The 16,364-nt window shown below is 46.8% G+C and overlaps 1 protein-coding gene across 3 annotated transcripts; it reads right to left on the bottom strand.

The window, feature by feature from the left end:
* Nucleotides 1–835: 835 nt before the first annotated feature.
* Nucleotides 836–15,968, bottom strand: arhgap40 (Rho GTPase activating protein 40). Of its 3 annotated transcripts, none has more exons than XM_083669244.1 (15): nt 15,688–15,968; nt 13,371–13,603; nt 12,875–13,095; nt 11,792–11,870; nt 10,568–10,719; nt 9,845–10,010; nt 9,470–9,561; nt 8,943–9,020; nt 8,309–8,468; nt 6,680–6,762; nt 5,673–5,882; nt 4,984–5,127; nt 4,539–4,684; nt 3,904–3,959; nt 836–3,233 (listed from the first exon to the last, which is right to left on the bottom strand). In XM_083669244.1, the coding sequence occupies exons 1-15, from the start codon at nt 15,828–15,830 to the stop codon at nt 3,127–3,129; spliced, it is 2,070 nt and encodes a 689-aa protein (XP_083525370.1). In that variant the 5' UTR covers nt 15,831–15,968; the 3' UTR covers nt 836–3,126. The 3 variants fall into 3 exon arrangements, with proteins under 3 accessions (XP_083525370.1, XP_083525371.1, XP_083525369.1); XM_083669245.1 differs by having other exon boundaries at nt 15,604–15,822; XM_083669243.1 differs by lacking the exon at nt 15,688–15,968 and having other exon boundaries at nt 13,371–15,107.
* Between the last annotated feature and the right edge of the window lie 396 nt (nt 15,969–16,364).

Raw genomic sequence — 16,364 nt, forward strand, 5'->3', positions numbered from 1 at the left:
ACATTCATCCGAACTTGCCATTGACCTGTATCTACAGTATGGGAGGCTGCTGGATGCAGAAATCAGAGGACGGGCTCAATGTAATGCATGGAATGGAATGAGGAATGTTATATTTTTACCTCCACCAGCCTCCTCTGTGTTGTATGTTGTACTATACTTTTGAATACATGCAAATTAATGTGTCTAATGAACCCATAAGGGATGGGCCATTCATGACTAGACATGAAAATACAATTTCATTCACTCCTTCATATAGATGGAGTTATTGACATGACTCACACTCCATAGATACTGAGACATGAGAGAGAATCTAGTATTTTACTGTAATGTATAGTGTATAACAAATGATTGAAAGATTGTATACTGTATAACAAACTTGAATAAAAGTGAACCGATGCTCTCAACACCTTCTGGTTTCCAAAATTAGATTTGTCAAATAGAAGTAAACTAATCTTGCTGTGTAACACAAGTCAAAGCACATTCGGGCAAGGCTAGTCTGTGAATAATCCCGGTTGATGAGTTAGTTAGTTAAGAATGGTTCTCCAGGAGCTAATGCACTGGTTAATCAAGGACCACAGGAGCAGCACATTACAAGGGTAATCTATCAATTGATAAAGCCAGTGGAAGAAATCATTACTCTGGTATAGATTTTCTTGTTCTTGTGTGTGTGTGTGTGTGTGTGTGTGTGTGTGTGTTTCTTCCTATTGTGTTGGTAGGAGCTGAAGCATTTGTAAATAAAATGTATGTAAAAGACCAACAAACACCACAAACCTGATCATCTTCATTGTTCTGTTCACACTTCATACAAATCATGAATACACACCATTTATAAAATTGTTTTCACATTTATTGACAGATAAAAACCTTATTTACAAAAAAAGATTCACACATACCTACTACCTAAACTATTTTCACAGAAGAGTAAAAAATAATGACTTTTGTAAACGGTGCAAATAGACAATACTGTACAGTAATTCCACACAGATACATCTATGTAAAACTGGCATCTACAATAGGCTCAATCTCAACTGCAGATCTGCGAGCATTAGATTTGTTTAGTCCAGTCCATCTATTTTGGATATTCAGAACACAATCATTTACAATAACATCATGTTATGGTTTTTCTCTCTTGTGCACCTTCATGTCAACGATCCCTCAGATGCTTGTGGGTAAAGTGTGTTCAATCATATGAATGACATTGTTTCAGAGACATCAACTATGTTGTGGCCCAGAGGGAAAGACACAGAATCGGCCATTGAAGATATTACATGAAAGGGGGAACGTGTGTCGTGAGTCAGTGCCCCGATGTTATTGTTCAGCTGTTTGTGTTTTTGGAGTGTGTGTGTACGTGTGTACGTGTGTGTGCATACAAGACATCCATGTGGACCAGGGTATAGTGTCACTGCTTGCCCTCAGGGAGAATGCTTTAAAGGTGACCTACTTCTACTTGTTATCGTCAGCAGAAGGCTATTCCATCAGTGCTTTGTGCCTGGGCAGTCAACTGTACCCTGGACTCGGTGACAGCCGAATTGGGCTTGTGCAATGAAGCTCGACACACACACACACACACACACACACGCACACACACGCACACACACATACAAAGCTTGTCTTCCTCCTGAGCAACCACATTTATAACACCCATTGATTACCGTCCTCTATATCAAACAGACGATTCTTCAGTGTTAATCGAATGCATGTACCAGTATACGATTATGATCCATTACGCGCCGTGACAGAGAAGGAATTGCATTGTGTGATGGATGCAGGGTGTCATTACACTGCAGAGTCTCAACGCACAACCCTTTCCCCAAAATGGCTGCAGAGGGATGAGGCTCTGTGCTGAACAACGGTTGCTGTGAGAGTTGTAGTTGTAGTTGTAGTTGTAGTTGTAGTTGTAGTTGTAGTTGTAGTTGTGACCTCTGAGTGTCATACAATCATACTGTGAGTGTGGCCATGTCACGGCGAAATACGTAATACATGCACCTGATCAAAATAAATGAACGCTATTCATACAGTACAAGAAATGTATATGTAAAAAAGACTGATGACAACTTGATCATAGAAATACAAAAGAAACGATGCAGCGGTACATCATCAAAACACAACTGATCCAGAATGCACAAGAACACTGCCAGGGTTCCCAAAAGAGAGAGAGGGGATGAGCTTACATGACTGTTGTGTTACGGGACAAACTCAGGAGGGACGAACTCGCCATTCTAAAGGATCCGAAGATTCTAACAACATTCATGACAACAGACGCATCCAATTATAAATTAATCAATCGATCGCAAAGGTTCAATCGTTCAAATCCTCCATCCATGCATAAAAAAACAACAAACAAACAACAACAGGGTGAAGTCCGGCTTCACTTTCTGTCTTTAACAACAGCTCCCTTTAGAGGTACAATCACGTCTGAGGTGGATCGTCATCCCTTACAGAGGAGGACCATCGCTGTCCACTGACCTGTGTTACAGGTCCTTCTCCTGTCCTCAGCCCGAAGGTCCAGGAGAGAGCACACGGTCACAGAGAGACGGGGGTGGGGGGGAATCAGTTCATCAAGGTCTCTGCCCGCCCCCCCGCGGCCCCCGCATGACAACCCAAAATAGACAAAAACAGAATCCACATACAGAACACGCATACATGCTCTCCCATTCCTTTGTGATGACGTCATAAACGTCTGAGCGGACGGGATGGGGGGCAGATAGATAAGAGCACCATAGAGTTCAGCTGCTCTGGGTGTGGTGTGGTGTGGTGTGGTGTGGTGTGGTGTGGTGTGGTGTGGTATGGTGTGGTGTGGTGTGGTGTGGTTGCAAGAGGTGCCCCAGCTCAGATCACATCTCCATCTGGGCTCCTGTCGGTAGAGGTGGAGATGGAGGTGGAGGTGGAGGTGGAGGGTTGGAGTATGGATGGCCTGAGGGCGAAGCCAGCCTGACAAGCCTCTTCATTGGCTGGGAGGGAGACATGGCCATCTGCAGTGGGGGCAGGAGTAGGGGGGGGGGGGGTAGTGTGTGTCGGATGAGGGGAGAGGGAGGCAGTGTGTGTGTGGGCTGGGGGGAGGGGGCGCTCAGTCATGAGCCCCCTCCCTTTCCACTTCTCCTGTTCTCTGATCCCGTCCTGTGCCTCCTACAGACCTCTGGTGGCCAGGGGTTTGAGCTTGATGACCCACTCCCCACTGGGGTTGCTGTTGTTCAGGTCCAGGAGGTGTGTGTCTGGGTCCAGGCAATGCTCACCTGCGCACAACACAACACACAACACAACCATGAATACAAGCACGAGTGGGAATCACTACTAGGTCTAACTGTGTGACAGAGAGTGTGTGAGAGAGCATGTAGTACACGTGTAGGTCTGTGTGTGTGCGTGTGTGAGTGTATGTGTGCGTGCGTGTGTGAAGCAACATTTGTCTGCTCTGATAACTGCAGATGCACACCGATGGGCTCTCTCACTCTCTCTCTCTGTCTCTCTCTCTCTCTCTCTCTCTCTGTCTCTCTCTCTCTCTCTGTCTCTCTCTCACTCTCTCTCTCTCTCTCTCTCTCTGTCTCTCTCTCTCTCTCTCCACAGTTCATTGCGTAAGACCTTGCTAGCCTCATCAGTTCAATGAGCAGAAAGACATGCAAATGTCAGAGTCACTCTAATAAGCGTTAATGTGCTAGTCTGTCTCAGGGTCTGGATATGGGCTCCGTGTACCTAGATACTGAAGATGTGAGAGCTGGGTGCACATTCAAAACACAGGCTTTATTCCTTACTATGGTTTGATTTGAACTTATTGATATCCAGTACTGTACTGTATCCCATATTCATGCCTGACAGGAGAGGCTGGAGGAGGTAGAAATTTCATACCATTCCTCAGCCCGTCCTCTGATTTCCACCTCCACCAGCCTCCCCTGGTGTCTGAGTACCTACCAATATTTCCACCCACTTCATAGATTGCGCAGTCTGGATAGGCAACGGAACCATTTCTGTGGTGAGGGAAAGATGCAGTGTTATAATTCTCGTTATTCCACATTTTGCTCCGTTTGAATGTCAATGCAGCAGTGCTGTCTGAAGCGTGCGTTGAATGCGGAGGTTCTGCAGTATGGTTTCACAGTCCCCTGTTGAGGTGTCATCATCACCGAGCCGGTCTCACACAGTGCTGCACTGCTGAGATATATCATTCATTCTTTACATGGAGGTGTAGTGTACTTGTGGCAATACACGTGTATATATATATATATATATACTGTATATATGCAATTTAGCAGATGTTTTATCCAAAGCATTTTTTTTTTTAGATATAGTCCCAATTGGTATCAAACCACCAACGTAAGCATTGCTAGCGCATGGCTCTAACAACCAGGCTACAAAACCTCGGTGCTGATGAAGGCTTGATGCTGAAACACGTCCACAGTGACTGCTGATGTGCATGTGATTATTTGAGAGTGCTGACTGTACTATTTTCTTGACTTATTAGTTTCTAAGCCTGGACTACAGCACCACCCATATTTATTTAGAATGAAGGAGGCCCTTTCCTCAGTTTTGACCATATAAACAGTCTGTACCTCCTGAGGCCCTTGCTGTTGTCGGCGGTGTAGAGCTGCCTGTGGAACTGGGCCAGCAGGTCCGAGGCCCGGGAGGTGGTGTTGACCTGAACCTCCATGCTGCTGCTCGTCAGCTCCCCAACCTGGATCTTCACCACACGACACGGCTGCAGGGGACAGGGGACAGGGGGGGGGGGGGGGTGTTAGAGAGGGTAGAATATAGGATGAATGGATAGATGAAAGAGGGTAGGATATAGGATGGGTAGATAGATGAAATAGAGTAGGATATAGGATGGATAGATGGATGAAAGAGGGTAGGATATAGGATGGATAGATGGATGAAAGAGGGTAGGATATAGGATGGATAGATGGATGAAAGAGGGTAGGATATAGGATGGATAGATGGATGAAAGCGGGTAGGACATACAGTATGGGAGGGGGAAGGTAGAGACGGTGTGAGACGAACCTCTGAGGAGTTCTTGTCAGGTTTATCCTTGCTGTCCGTGTGGATCTTCCTCAGAAGGTTCTTGATGCGTCTGTCGTAGAACTGGTAGCGACGGCTGCTGTTCTCGTTCAGCTTCCGGACCTGGCTCATCAGGAAGTTGGGGATCTGAGGAGGAGGAGGAAGAGGAGGAGGAGGAGGAGGAGGAGGAGGAGGAGAAGGAGGAGGAAGAGTCAACATCTTCCTTCATTCATGTTGTTTTTCAATTGTTGTTCATCTTTATATTATTCGATTTCCAACTTAACCCTGTGAGTCACATAAGCGTTGGTGGTGTTGTACAGGACCAGTGGAGGCAGGTGGAGATAGAAAATCGGAGGATGGGCTCATTGTAATGCAATCGAATAAGGAATGGTATCAAAAAGGTCCCGTACACGTGTTTGTTTAAGATTCCATTCCATTCCATGCATTACAATGCGCCCGTCCTCCGATTTCTTACCTCCATGCATTTTAAAGGGAATGCAAGTGAGGCCATTGAAAGACAGAACCGTAGAGGCCTAATCGATATCATTGGTGTTGCCAGGTGACATCAAATATTTCACACTATAGAGCCCAACCGAGCTAAGCTGTACCGGGCTGGTCTAGTTATGGCCTGGCACCATAGTAGTTGAAACAGTGAGGGAAAAGGGCAAAGCGGAAGGCCCCTAGGTGCTCACCGTCCAGAGGAGGTCCTGGTAGCGGATGAGCAGTCTCATGATGTCTGCTGCCCTCTCTGCCTGGCCCTTCTCTGCCCCCTCTGCGGTCAGTCTGCTGGGCACGGCCTTGTGGAGGAAGAGGTTGGGGGCCATGATGGTGGACACGGCCCACAGATTCATCCTGTTCCTCCTCTCACGAGAGACCACTTTACTGAGGAACTCCAACAGAGCCTGGTGGGGAGGAGGGAGGAGTGGGGGGGAGCGGGGAGGAGGTGGGGGGGGGGGAGAGAGTGGTGAGGAGAAGGAAGGAAGCCATTTTAGATTTACAGTCCTCTATCACCATCAAGACAGCAGCACAGTATGTTCTGTTCTTCAGAGAGCAACATAAGATCTAACTAATATTGTAAATCATCCCTAATACTGGACAGGACTGGAAAGATGAATCCTGTCTAGTTATACAATACAATACAATACAATACAATAACTTTATTTATGTGAAGGTATTTAGTACCAAACTAGTTATACAACAAGATCCTCCCACACCTGCGAAAAGTCATGTCAGCTGTATCATACTGTCTGTGGAGTTCACTGTACACCTTCGGAGATTATGCCAGAGCGGATGACTCATCGTTAATACATGCACTACATTATGTAAGCACAGCACAGGGATTTAAGACATTGACATCTGAAGTGCACTCAAACCTGGGCACTTCCTGAAATAATGTGTTGCGTAACTTACGATGACTTACTTTAGACCTACTTTAGACCAATATTGTAAGTCGCTTTGGATAAAGGTGTCTGCTAAATGACTTCAATAGAAATTGGAAATCTGCATCTCAAGAAGAAGTTGTTGTGTAAGATTGGCTTTAGACTGCCCTATACTGCAGAACTTCATGGGTCACCCAGATGAGGGGGAATGCTTCATAGTGCATGTCCCAATTGCATGCCCATTGAGTCCATACAGTAGATAGACCTGGATCACAAGCTGAGCAAGTACATCTCAGCTGTGTCCACATTCAGGACCCTACCTTGAGTGTGTTCCGGTTGGGCTCCGGGAGGAGGAGGATGAGGAGGTTGAGGACGTGGAGCTTCTGCTTCAGCTCTGGGATGTCTGGAGGAACAGACGCAACAGACAGAGAACCACAGTAAGGGTCAGTAATGCCTCCTCATTACTGGAGAACAGGAGACACAACAACAACAACAATAACAACAACAACAGGCAGGGTAAATAAATACAATACTCATACTAGAGAACACGACAGACACACAGCGACAGCCAGTGTGTGAATAATAACACAGTCATTTCCTCTCCTTTTGGCCCACAATGATGTGATCTCTGTAGATTAATGACATAGTGACAGACGGCCATTACGAGTGTTAGCTAATATGTCTCTGTGACCAGACGATGAATCACTTCACTGAGGAGAGACGTGGTGGTGAAGATACAAATCCACCTCGCAAGGCGATGGTCATCCATCAGACTGCAGTTCATATTTCTATCATTTCAATTTCTCCCAGGGTGAAAGTTAAAGTCTCATTATTCTGGCGGTGTGGAGCGGCTTAAAGGCTATCAAAGTTGTTTATCTTCACGTAGGGTCTCTAAGTAAGAGCGTAAGAGATAAGCGTTGAATTACTCAGTAAATAGGAAGAAAAGAGACTTAAGGTAATTATGTTATGTTATGAGGCTTATGTAATTATGTTATGTTGTGTATGAAGCATGCAGAGGAGTGTGACTAAGTACAGTCGGCTCAGAGAAGGGAGGAGGAGGAAGAGGAGGAGGGACATACTTGGATACAAACTGTAATTATCATGGCTTATACTACAGGGGTGTGAGTACATCATTATCTTGGCTTAGTTTCCAGGAGTGTCAGATGAGATCTACGTGATAAACACATCATAATCAGCCACTCATATACACTTATGTAAAGTCTGTCCCAAATATGTTCGCCCATATTATATAGATAATGGGGGCTTCAAGAGCCGGCAGTGTAATAATATTTATGTATACCTTTATTTCAGCGATCCCAGATTATCTAAGGAAGGTCGTGAGACCGTAAGTGTCATGTTTTTAATCTGAACTCAATAAATGTTTATATTTTTCTACTGAGAGAGTGCCGCACCTCTTTTACAAGCAATTGATTCCGGATTACCAATTAAAGTATGGTTTGTTGCTATAACAACTATTAAGATTCACGACTTCGACAGTAACCGAAGAGACAGAGAGTGGTGAGCTGCATCCTATCGGCCTGCACATCACACTCATCTACCATTCGTTCACAGACCTCTTAACTAGCCAATGGAGCCATTATATTGAGATTCCTTCCTGATTACAGATAATGTCTCAAAATGGTCGGGTGATGATCGTACCTGTAAAATGCCTACAATCTGCAATGAGAAATGGCTTTGGAGTACTCAGCACTCCCAAAATGTCTATATTATAGACTAAACCAGAACAGGCAAACCAGAGTGTGTGTGTATGTGTATGGCAGTGGAGACTGGTGGAGGTAGAAATCGGAGGACGGGCTCATTGTAATGCATTGAACAGAATGAGGACACATGTGTTTTATACCATACCCCATTCCATTACAATGAGCCCGTCCTCCGTTTTGTACCTCCACCAGCCTCCACCGGTGTATGGTGTTGCCATGGCCACTCACCCCTGACTGCGCTGAAGGTGTTGAGGTGTTCTGCGGTCAGCAGAGGAGAGGGCAGCTCACGGATGAACTTCTTGAGCAGCGCGGCTGCGTCGTTGGGACTGACCTCATCCCAACTGAACCCTCCGGAGTAGAAGTTGGTCTCCAGGTTCTGCTGCAGCATCTGAATAGGGCACCGGGGACAACATTTAGAAGAACATTTAGAAGAACATTTAGAACATTGAGAAAAACATTCAGAACATCTAGAACATTTAGAACAACATTTAGAACATAAAGAACAGCATTTAGAAGATTTAGAACACATTCCCTGGCCTAGAGAAGGACATGAAGTCCTACTTGATTCATTTGATAGCATGAGACTCTCCTTATAAGAATAGTTTGCAAAGGAGAATGTACAGTTTCTGCTTGAGTGATATATACAGTATTTTAGAAATATTTCTATTGGTGACGTATTCTCCCTGAGCGTAGATCAGTGGTCATTTATTCTGAACAGCACCCTCATGTGATGACCATGTGTTACTGCACCTCATGGAGAGGGGTGTTATATCAGCCTTGGTCTTAGTCAGGGAGGGTCAAACTAATGCCGTGTGTCTCATAAATACAGAGTACTGTACATACATGTCACAAAATATCTTACTTTGATTCTGGACTGAGATCCTGGAACCCGCAGGATCCCCTCTGAGTCCACCCCCCTCTTCTCAAGAAACGAGAGCAGCTACATAGAGAGAGAGAGAGAGAGAGAGAGAGAGAGAGAGATAGAGAGTGAGAGAGAGAGCGCGCGGGAGAGAAAGAGAGAGATACCGATCTCAGAACAGAGGCACTGGTGCCTCTACTGGTTATCCAAAGTAACTGCTGGCATGTGTATGGGTGTGGTCCAATGTTTTCGAAATAGATACTGCGCTAGAAATGGAGTCGATAACGAATGTGCATTTAAGTGGCCTTAATTGTGTTTTTTTGCTTAGTACAGTACCAATAATGTTTTCTGTTTGACATGCTGTTCACCTAAAATTGAGCACATTAAAGATGTACTTATTTTTGGACGATGGAGTTCTTGTGGTTCCCTATGCATGGCGTCAAAACATGATGCGCTATAATATTCTCCATCTCTGTCTAGAGTCTATGGGGTGGCATGATGGGAGTGTCATCTGAGTGCTTTCTGCTCACCGCTTGTAGAATGAGAGGAGTGGTGGTGCTGTGCTTGACTTTCTGGTCGTTCTCCATCAGCGTGGCCAGAGGGACCCCGAAGAGGGCGCTCTCTGTGACAGGACCGCCACAAACACACACACACACACACAGAGTAAAGGTTAGGTGAGGTTAGCAGCTAGCGGTTAGCATTCAACCCCCAGTTACACCTTTCACACTGCCTCTGGGGCTGACACATGTGTTTAGCTGCAGCAGCAGGAGGGGGGGGGGGGGTGAGGAGGGGGTGAGTGGAGGTGAGGATGGGTTGAGGGAGGGGTGAGGCGGGGGGTGAGGCAGGGGTGAGGCGGGGGGTGAGGCGGGGGGTGAGGCGGGGGTGAGGCGGTATAGTTGACAGACCTGGGATCTTCCTCTTGCTGGTCTTGTGCCTCTTCACATCGACCTCCAGCAAGTCACACAGGGCTGTCATGTCGATGAGAGCCAGCTGACGAACCTTCTTCATGTCCTGGTGAGACAGGTCCTGGATACGAGTTACCCCCAGACGACACTGAGGACAGACCACCCTCTGGGGAGGGGGGGGGGGGGGGGGGGGGAGGGAGGGTGGGAGGGAGGGAGGGAGGGAGGGAGGGAGGGATTCAATTTCATTCAATTTGCTTTATTAATCTCTCTCTCTCTCTCTCTGCAATACCTTTGACTTCTTCATGCTTCTCCATGCGTGTCTAACATGTGTTTTCGAACTACTAATTCCTCCCATGCAAGGAATTTCTTTGAACTAGGAATAGAAACGTAAAAACAACCCTGTCTTTGTACTATGGTAATTCCCTCATTCTGAGTAGCGTGTAACCCTGTTACCTAACTCACACAAGGCTTAATTAGAGTTGTCTTAAAAGCACAATGTGTGTGGGTGAGGGTGGATGATAACAAGAGGTAAGAGAAGCTGGAGATGAAGGGGACAGGAGAGGGGAGACCGGATAAAAGAGAGAAGAAAAGATGAAGGGGTGAGAGGGGTGAGAAGAAAAGAGAAGAGAGAGAGAGTGTGGAGGAGTGGAGAGAGGCGCGAAGGAGAGTGTGGAGAAGAAGATAGGAGAAATGATATAGAAGAGAAGAGATCTCGGTTCTTACGGGAAGCGTGCCTCCGTCCTCCTTCCTGCGTCGGCTGTTGTTCTGCGGGAGCTTGGCCTGTTTGAGGAGGATGGCGGCTTGCTCACAGTACGCCACGTCCGTGATGAAGATCTCCTCTTTAGGAGCCCCCAGCTGATGCCCCAGAGCCATAGCTGAGAAAGAAAGAAAGTCACACACACACACACACACACACACACACGCACACACACGCACACACACACACACACACACACACACACACACACACACACACACACACACACACACACACACACACACACACACACACGTTAACCACAAGTTGTAAAAGCAATCACAAGTCTATGTCTTCTGTAGTGCATCTCTGATGGAAACACTCTTGCTACATCTGGAGAGGAGAAACATCTCCGTTTCCCAAAGAGCTCCAGACAGGTGTGGTTGAAAGATGTATGAATGACTAATATGACCCACGATGCCAGTGTTTGTATGGTGCTGCTGGATCAGATTAGTGGTCTGTGTTTCCAGTGTGTGGTGGTCCTGTATGCTAACAAGCTGAAGCAGCCTGAGTGAAGTACAGTATGGAGGCTGGTGGAAGTAGAAATCGGAGGACGGGCTCATTGTAACGCATGGAATGGAATGAGGACTGGTATCAAATTCCACGCATTACAATGAGCCCGTCCTCCAATTTCTGCCTCCACCAGCCTCCACTGGTATGGTGCCTAACGAGCATCCTCCATCCATTAGTAGAGGGATAGAGGATTAAGGATTAATCTGAACCAATTAGATCAGGGGATGAAAACAGGATCAGAGTTCAGGTCCAAACAGGAGACTACTAATAAAGCTCTATCTATCTAGCTACCTGACTTTCACTGCCAAGGGATGTTGTTTTGTATGTCACAAATGTATTGTTGTATTGTGTGTGTGTGTGTGTGTGTGTGTGTGTGTGTGTTTTTATCTATTCTCCAGTATATTGTGGTGACCATGAGTGAAATGCACTTTAAACTGAATACAATATAATTCACAATATAATTAACATAATACAATGAAATGTAACAGTTACTGTATATCTACACATAGAGCTCCTATAACGTGTCACTCAGGTGTGTTTGATGCCATTCCTCATTCTGTTCCATGCATGACAATGAGCCCATCCTCCGATTTCTACCTCCAGCAGCCTCCCCTGGTGTCTATAGCATGAGACTGTGTACATCTATGGTGAGCAGACCTGTGGAGGCTGTAGGCTACCTGATAGTGGGGTTTTGGCACTCATCTCCATGCTGTTCTGTGGCACCTCCTCTGTGTCCTGGGACTCAGGAAGAGGAGTCTACGGAGAGAATCAAACAATGAATCAGAAAGACCAACAACATGGATTACACCGCTGGGAATGACAAGCCAAAGCAAGGCTCTTTTATACTGTCTTTTATTTATTTATTTTAAACTGTACCTCATGAATGGATCTAGGGAAAGAAAAGCAAGGAAGTGTTTTCAGTGTTAAATAACTGATAGGATCACAGAAACAGCTTTTCAATTCCCATTTCAGAGCTGCGTAGACACACAGCAGAACAAAGCATGCCCTTTTGCATGTGATTTCCCTTTATTCTGATAGGTCAGCTGTCTTTATTGAACATGGCAGGAGAAGACACAGTGGCAACCGGAATGCTCCAGGGAGACTAGAAACCACAGGGAAGGATGAAAACCTGATCATCTAACAAAGGGATTCTGTAGAGAGCCTAATTCACATTACAGAGCCAAACTCAGCTGAGCCAAGCTGAGCTGTACTGGTCTGGCCAGATTATGCATCCACCATAATTGCTATAACAGTGCTGGAAAGGACAATGTGAAAGGAAAATATCTGAACCAGTACAGTATGGTTTCGGTCGGCCCTGTAGTGTGTAAATCCCAAGTTCAGTATGTTCCGGCCAAAACCTTCCCTTGGATGTCTATTATTGTCTGACTGGGCTCAGCTGTGGTTTGCCAGCCTTTTGTTTCACAACATTAGACATGACAGTTTGCATTCCAATTAGTTCTATAATACAATGTGTACAAACTGAGCAAAGGCTGTCCCATGCTCTCACTCTCATTAGACAACAAGAGAAGTAGGACACCACTCCTTACTTCGGGAATAGACAGAAAGCAGTATATGTGTGTGTGTGTGTGTGTGTGTGTGTGTGTATGTGCGTACGTGTGTGTGTGTGTATGTGCATGTATGTATGTGTGTGTGTGTGTATGTGCATGTATGTGTGTGTGTGTGTGTGTGTGTGTGCGTGCGTGTATGTGCGTGTGTGTGTGTATGTGCGTGCATGCGTGTGTGTGTCCACATGGTCTCACCTGAGCGATGGGGGAGGAGAAGATGTCTCTGACGTCGCGAGGCGGTGGTTTGTTCCTCTTGCGCAGGGAGAGGGTGTAGGAGTCCAGCCTGCGTTGAACGGCAGCGGCCTGCGTCCGCGTCAGGGTGGACAGCAGCACGGCGTTGTCGCCATCCTCACGGTCCTCACCGATCAGGGTAGAGACACCTGCATCCTGCAGCCACTGCTCCTCCTGCTCACCCTCTGATACACACACACACACGCACATACACATACACACACAAACACACACACGCACGCATATGCACACACACACATACATGCACGCATACGCACATACACATACACACGCACACACACACACACACACACGCACACACGCACACTTTAGAAGGATGCTCCAACAACCATCATACATAATCACACAGTAGAATTCTCCCGTTGTTTACAGTGGGGCCCAGTGGGTCCCTGAGTATATTTGAATATTATATGAGTATTATCACCATCTCTCGACCTACCTTCAGAGTGTCTTGAGTCCCGTCTGGCACTGTCAAGGTCACTGTAACTGCTTCCCTGGCGGATGGTCTCCACCTCACTCCAGAAGGAGTCCAGGCACAGTTTGTCAGGGTGCTCCTGGGCCGGAGTGTGAGTGTCTGTGTGTGAGTGTGAGTGTGTGTGTTCAGCAGCTGCTCGGTCCTGAGGCTGAGGGCTGACCCAGGGCTCCACGTTCATCTCGGTGGGGCTGGGATCCCTGGCGGACGCGGACACACACACAGAGGAGGAAACGTGAGACGGGAGCCACGAGGAGGAGAGAGAAACGACAAGGAAATCCAGAGAGATGGGAGAGACAAAAGCAGAGAGATGGAGGGAGAGCCTGCGTGGGGGGTAGAAAGTGAGAGAGAGATGGAAGGAGGGAGGGCCTGAGTGGGAGGTAGAGAGAGAGAGGGAGAGCGAATGTGGACACAAAGGAGCCATTCCATTGTTCTCTAATAAAAGGTGGACGAAGGCATGATATCGTAACTGTCCAGTAGATGGCGCTGCAGTGTTGTATTTCCAGCTCTCCTCAGTATCTAATAGATATTAAATGAAATCCACTGATTGCGAATATCTATACATTGACCTGGGACATTGACAAGTCAAAAACGCCATAGAAAATGACATAACAGCGTAGGTATTCAATGCTCAATCTTTGACACAGAGGGACTACTAATAGCCTTTCACGTGTACAGCAGCGTAGAGGTGATTACTCCCCCGCAACAGTGGCAGACACACACACACACACACACACACACACACACACACACACACACACACACACACACACACACACAGTTTAGTGACTCCACTGAGAGGAAGTTAGTTGTTGACACTAGTTGTTGAATGCATTAACATGTGGTTTTGTCACATTCTCCCACTCAGCAAATATACAAGGCTCCTTTGCCCATATATGGGATCATGCATTGTTTGACAGCTTGACACTCATCATTTGAGAATGTGTCAAAGATAAGACTGCATTGACAATGTGTCATTGTCCTGCCTCATCCATGTTTGCCAGTCAGGTTCAAATACCAAACATAGTTTAGTATTTTTATCATGCAATCATGCAGGTTCCTCACATTTCCTCATGTTTTGCTTAAACCAATGGCAGCGTAGTGAAATGTTCCTTTTGCTCCTCTTTTTACACAATGGGGTCACTTGATACAGAAATCTTAATCAGTCCTTTGACATGCAAAACTGGTTTCATGGTAACATCAGGGTGGGGGACAGGACAGGGGGACAGGTGTTACCAGTTTGGCCCTGCACCAGCTCAGCTTGGTTTGGCCCTGCACTAGTAGTTCAATATGTGTGGAGGCAAGGAAGAACATCATTGTGGATAAAAGCACTCATTTTCATGTTCAAGGACCATCACCATTCTTAGGTTTACAATGGTATTTTAGCATCCATTTTCCCAGCCTGCCTGCTTAACTGTGACCTAAAAAACCATTTGTTCATCCAATCACGCATCACAACACTCAACACTCACATAGAATATTCCCATGAATAGGATGGAATCTGGCATTCTCCTCAGTAACCTTGCCTCAGTAAACTCTTAATGCTCAACTAAACCTTAGGATAAAGCTGGAGGAACGGAATAAGGCCTCTGCTCCACGGGGGGAACGCCTGGAGCGCCACTCACACACACACCGTTCTCCCTCCATCTGTGCTAGCCCCAGAATAACCCCCGCAACCTGCCACTACCTGTGGCACACGCACTACACCCCAAACCATCACACAGCCTGTCAACACACACACACACACACACACACACACACACACACACACACACACACACACACACACACACACAATACCAAACAGCTGTCACACACACACACACACACACACACACACACACACACACACACACACACACACACACACACACACACACAATACCAAACAGCTGTCAACACACACACACACACACAATACCAAACAGCCGTCAACACACACACACACACACACACACACACACACACACACACACACACACACACAATACCAAACAGCCGTCAACACACACACACAATACCGACAGAAGAACACTCTCTCTCCTCTACCAGCCCAACCATAAGGGAATGATTGTTGATGCATTCTAGCCCATGCATTCAGACAGTTCTGATGGCCGTGGATCGGGCCAATGTGTGAGTGCGTAGGCTGTACAATACAGCACCACCCCAGTGCCAGTGCCGTGTCAGCGGACGGACCTACCTGAGTTAGTAACGTGGGGTGGGTGACTTGGCTTGCCTGCTGGGCGGGCTGCGTGTCTGTGGGTTGGAGCCTCAGCGGACCTACCTGATGTTAGTCTTGTGGGTGGCTGACTTCACTCGTCTACTGAATGGGCTGTGTGTGGGTCTGAGCCTCGCTCTGTTCAGCCTGGTAGGAGCTAACAGTCTGGGGGAAGCTAGCCTGCTCACAATCTCCTCTCTGCCTCCCATGTCCTCCTCGCGATACGTCCTCACAGTAGAATGAACTGAACTGGCTGACTTGTCTTGGTATGTCTCTCCTGTTGTCTGCAGTGGAAGATGGTGCTCCAAGTCTGCTCTGCCTAGTGGATGTTTGTGCGGTGAGGTGACCACTAGAGGAATGTAGGGTAGGGAGGTACGCCTCCTTCACATCACCGCATTCACTCTCACCTGCCCCTCTCTTTAGGAGGACACACCTAGCCCAGACCAGCCCAGCCCAGCCATAATCAGGCTTCCTCAACCCATGCATCTGGAGAGGATTAACTTTCACCTCCTTGACCTCCTCCCCCCAAAGCACACTGTCACACAAACATTAGTGGAATTTCAGCTTCCTTTAAGTTTTAAATGAACTCGGTTCAGAAGCCTGCTCCAAATCATAAGAAGAAGAATGAGTGTGATTTGAAATCAGTTGACCTTGGTGAGTGGAACTAAAATGATGCCAAATGTCTGTGAATCTCCTTACACACCACCCACACTCACACAGCTCATAGGGTACTAACCACAGCA

Source organism: Argentina silus (assembly GCF_951799395.1).
Source record: "Argentina silus genome assembly, chromosome: 4".
In the NCBI taxonomy this organism is placed as follows: Eukaryota; Metazoa; Chordata; class Actinopteri; order Argentiniformes; family Argentinidae; genus Argentina; species Argentina silus.

Excerpts from the sequence above, each read along its gene's own strand:
- arhgap40 (XM_083669243.1), bottom strand. The coding sequence starts at position 13,827 with ATGGCTCCTTTGTGTCCACATTCGCTCTCCCTCTCTCTCTCTACCTCC. Across the intron at positions 10,720-11,791 it reads TGCCAAAACCCCACTATCAG|CTATGGCTCTGGGGCATCAG; the intron begins GTAGCCTACAGC and ends TTTCTTTCTCAG. Across the intron at positions 10,011-10,567 it reads AGGACGGAGGCACGCTTCCC|AGGGTGGTCTGTCCTCAGTG; the intron begins GTAAGAACCGAG and ends CCCCCTCCCCAG.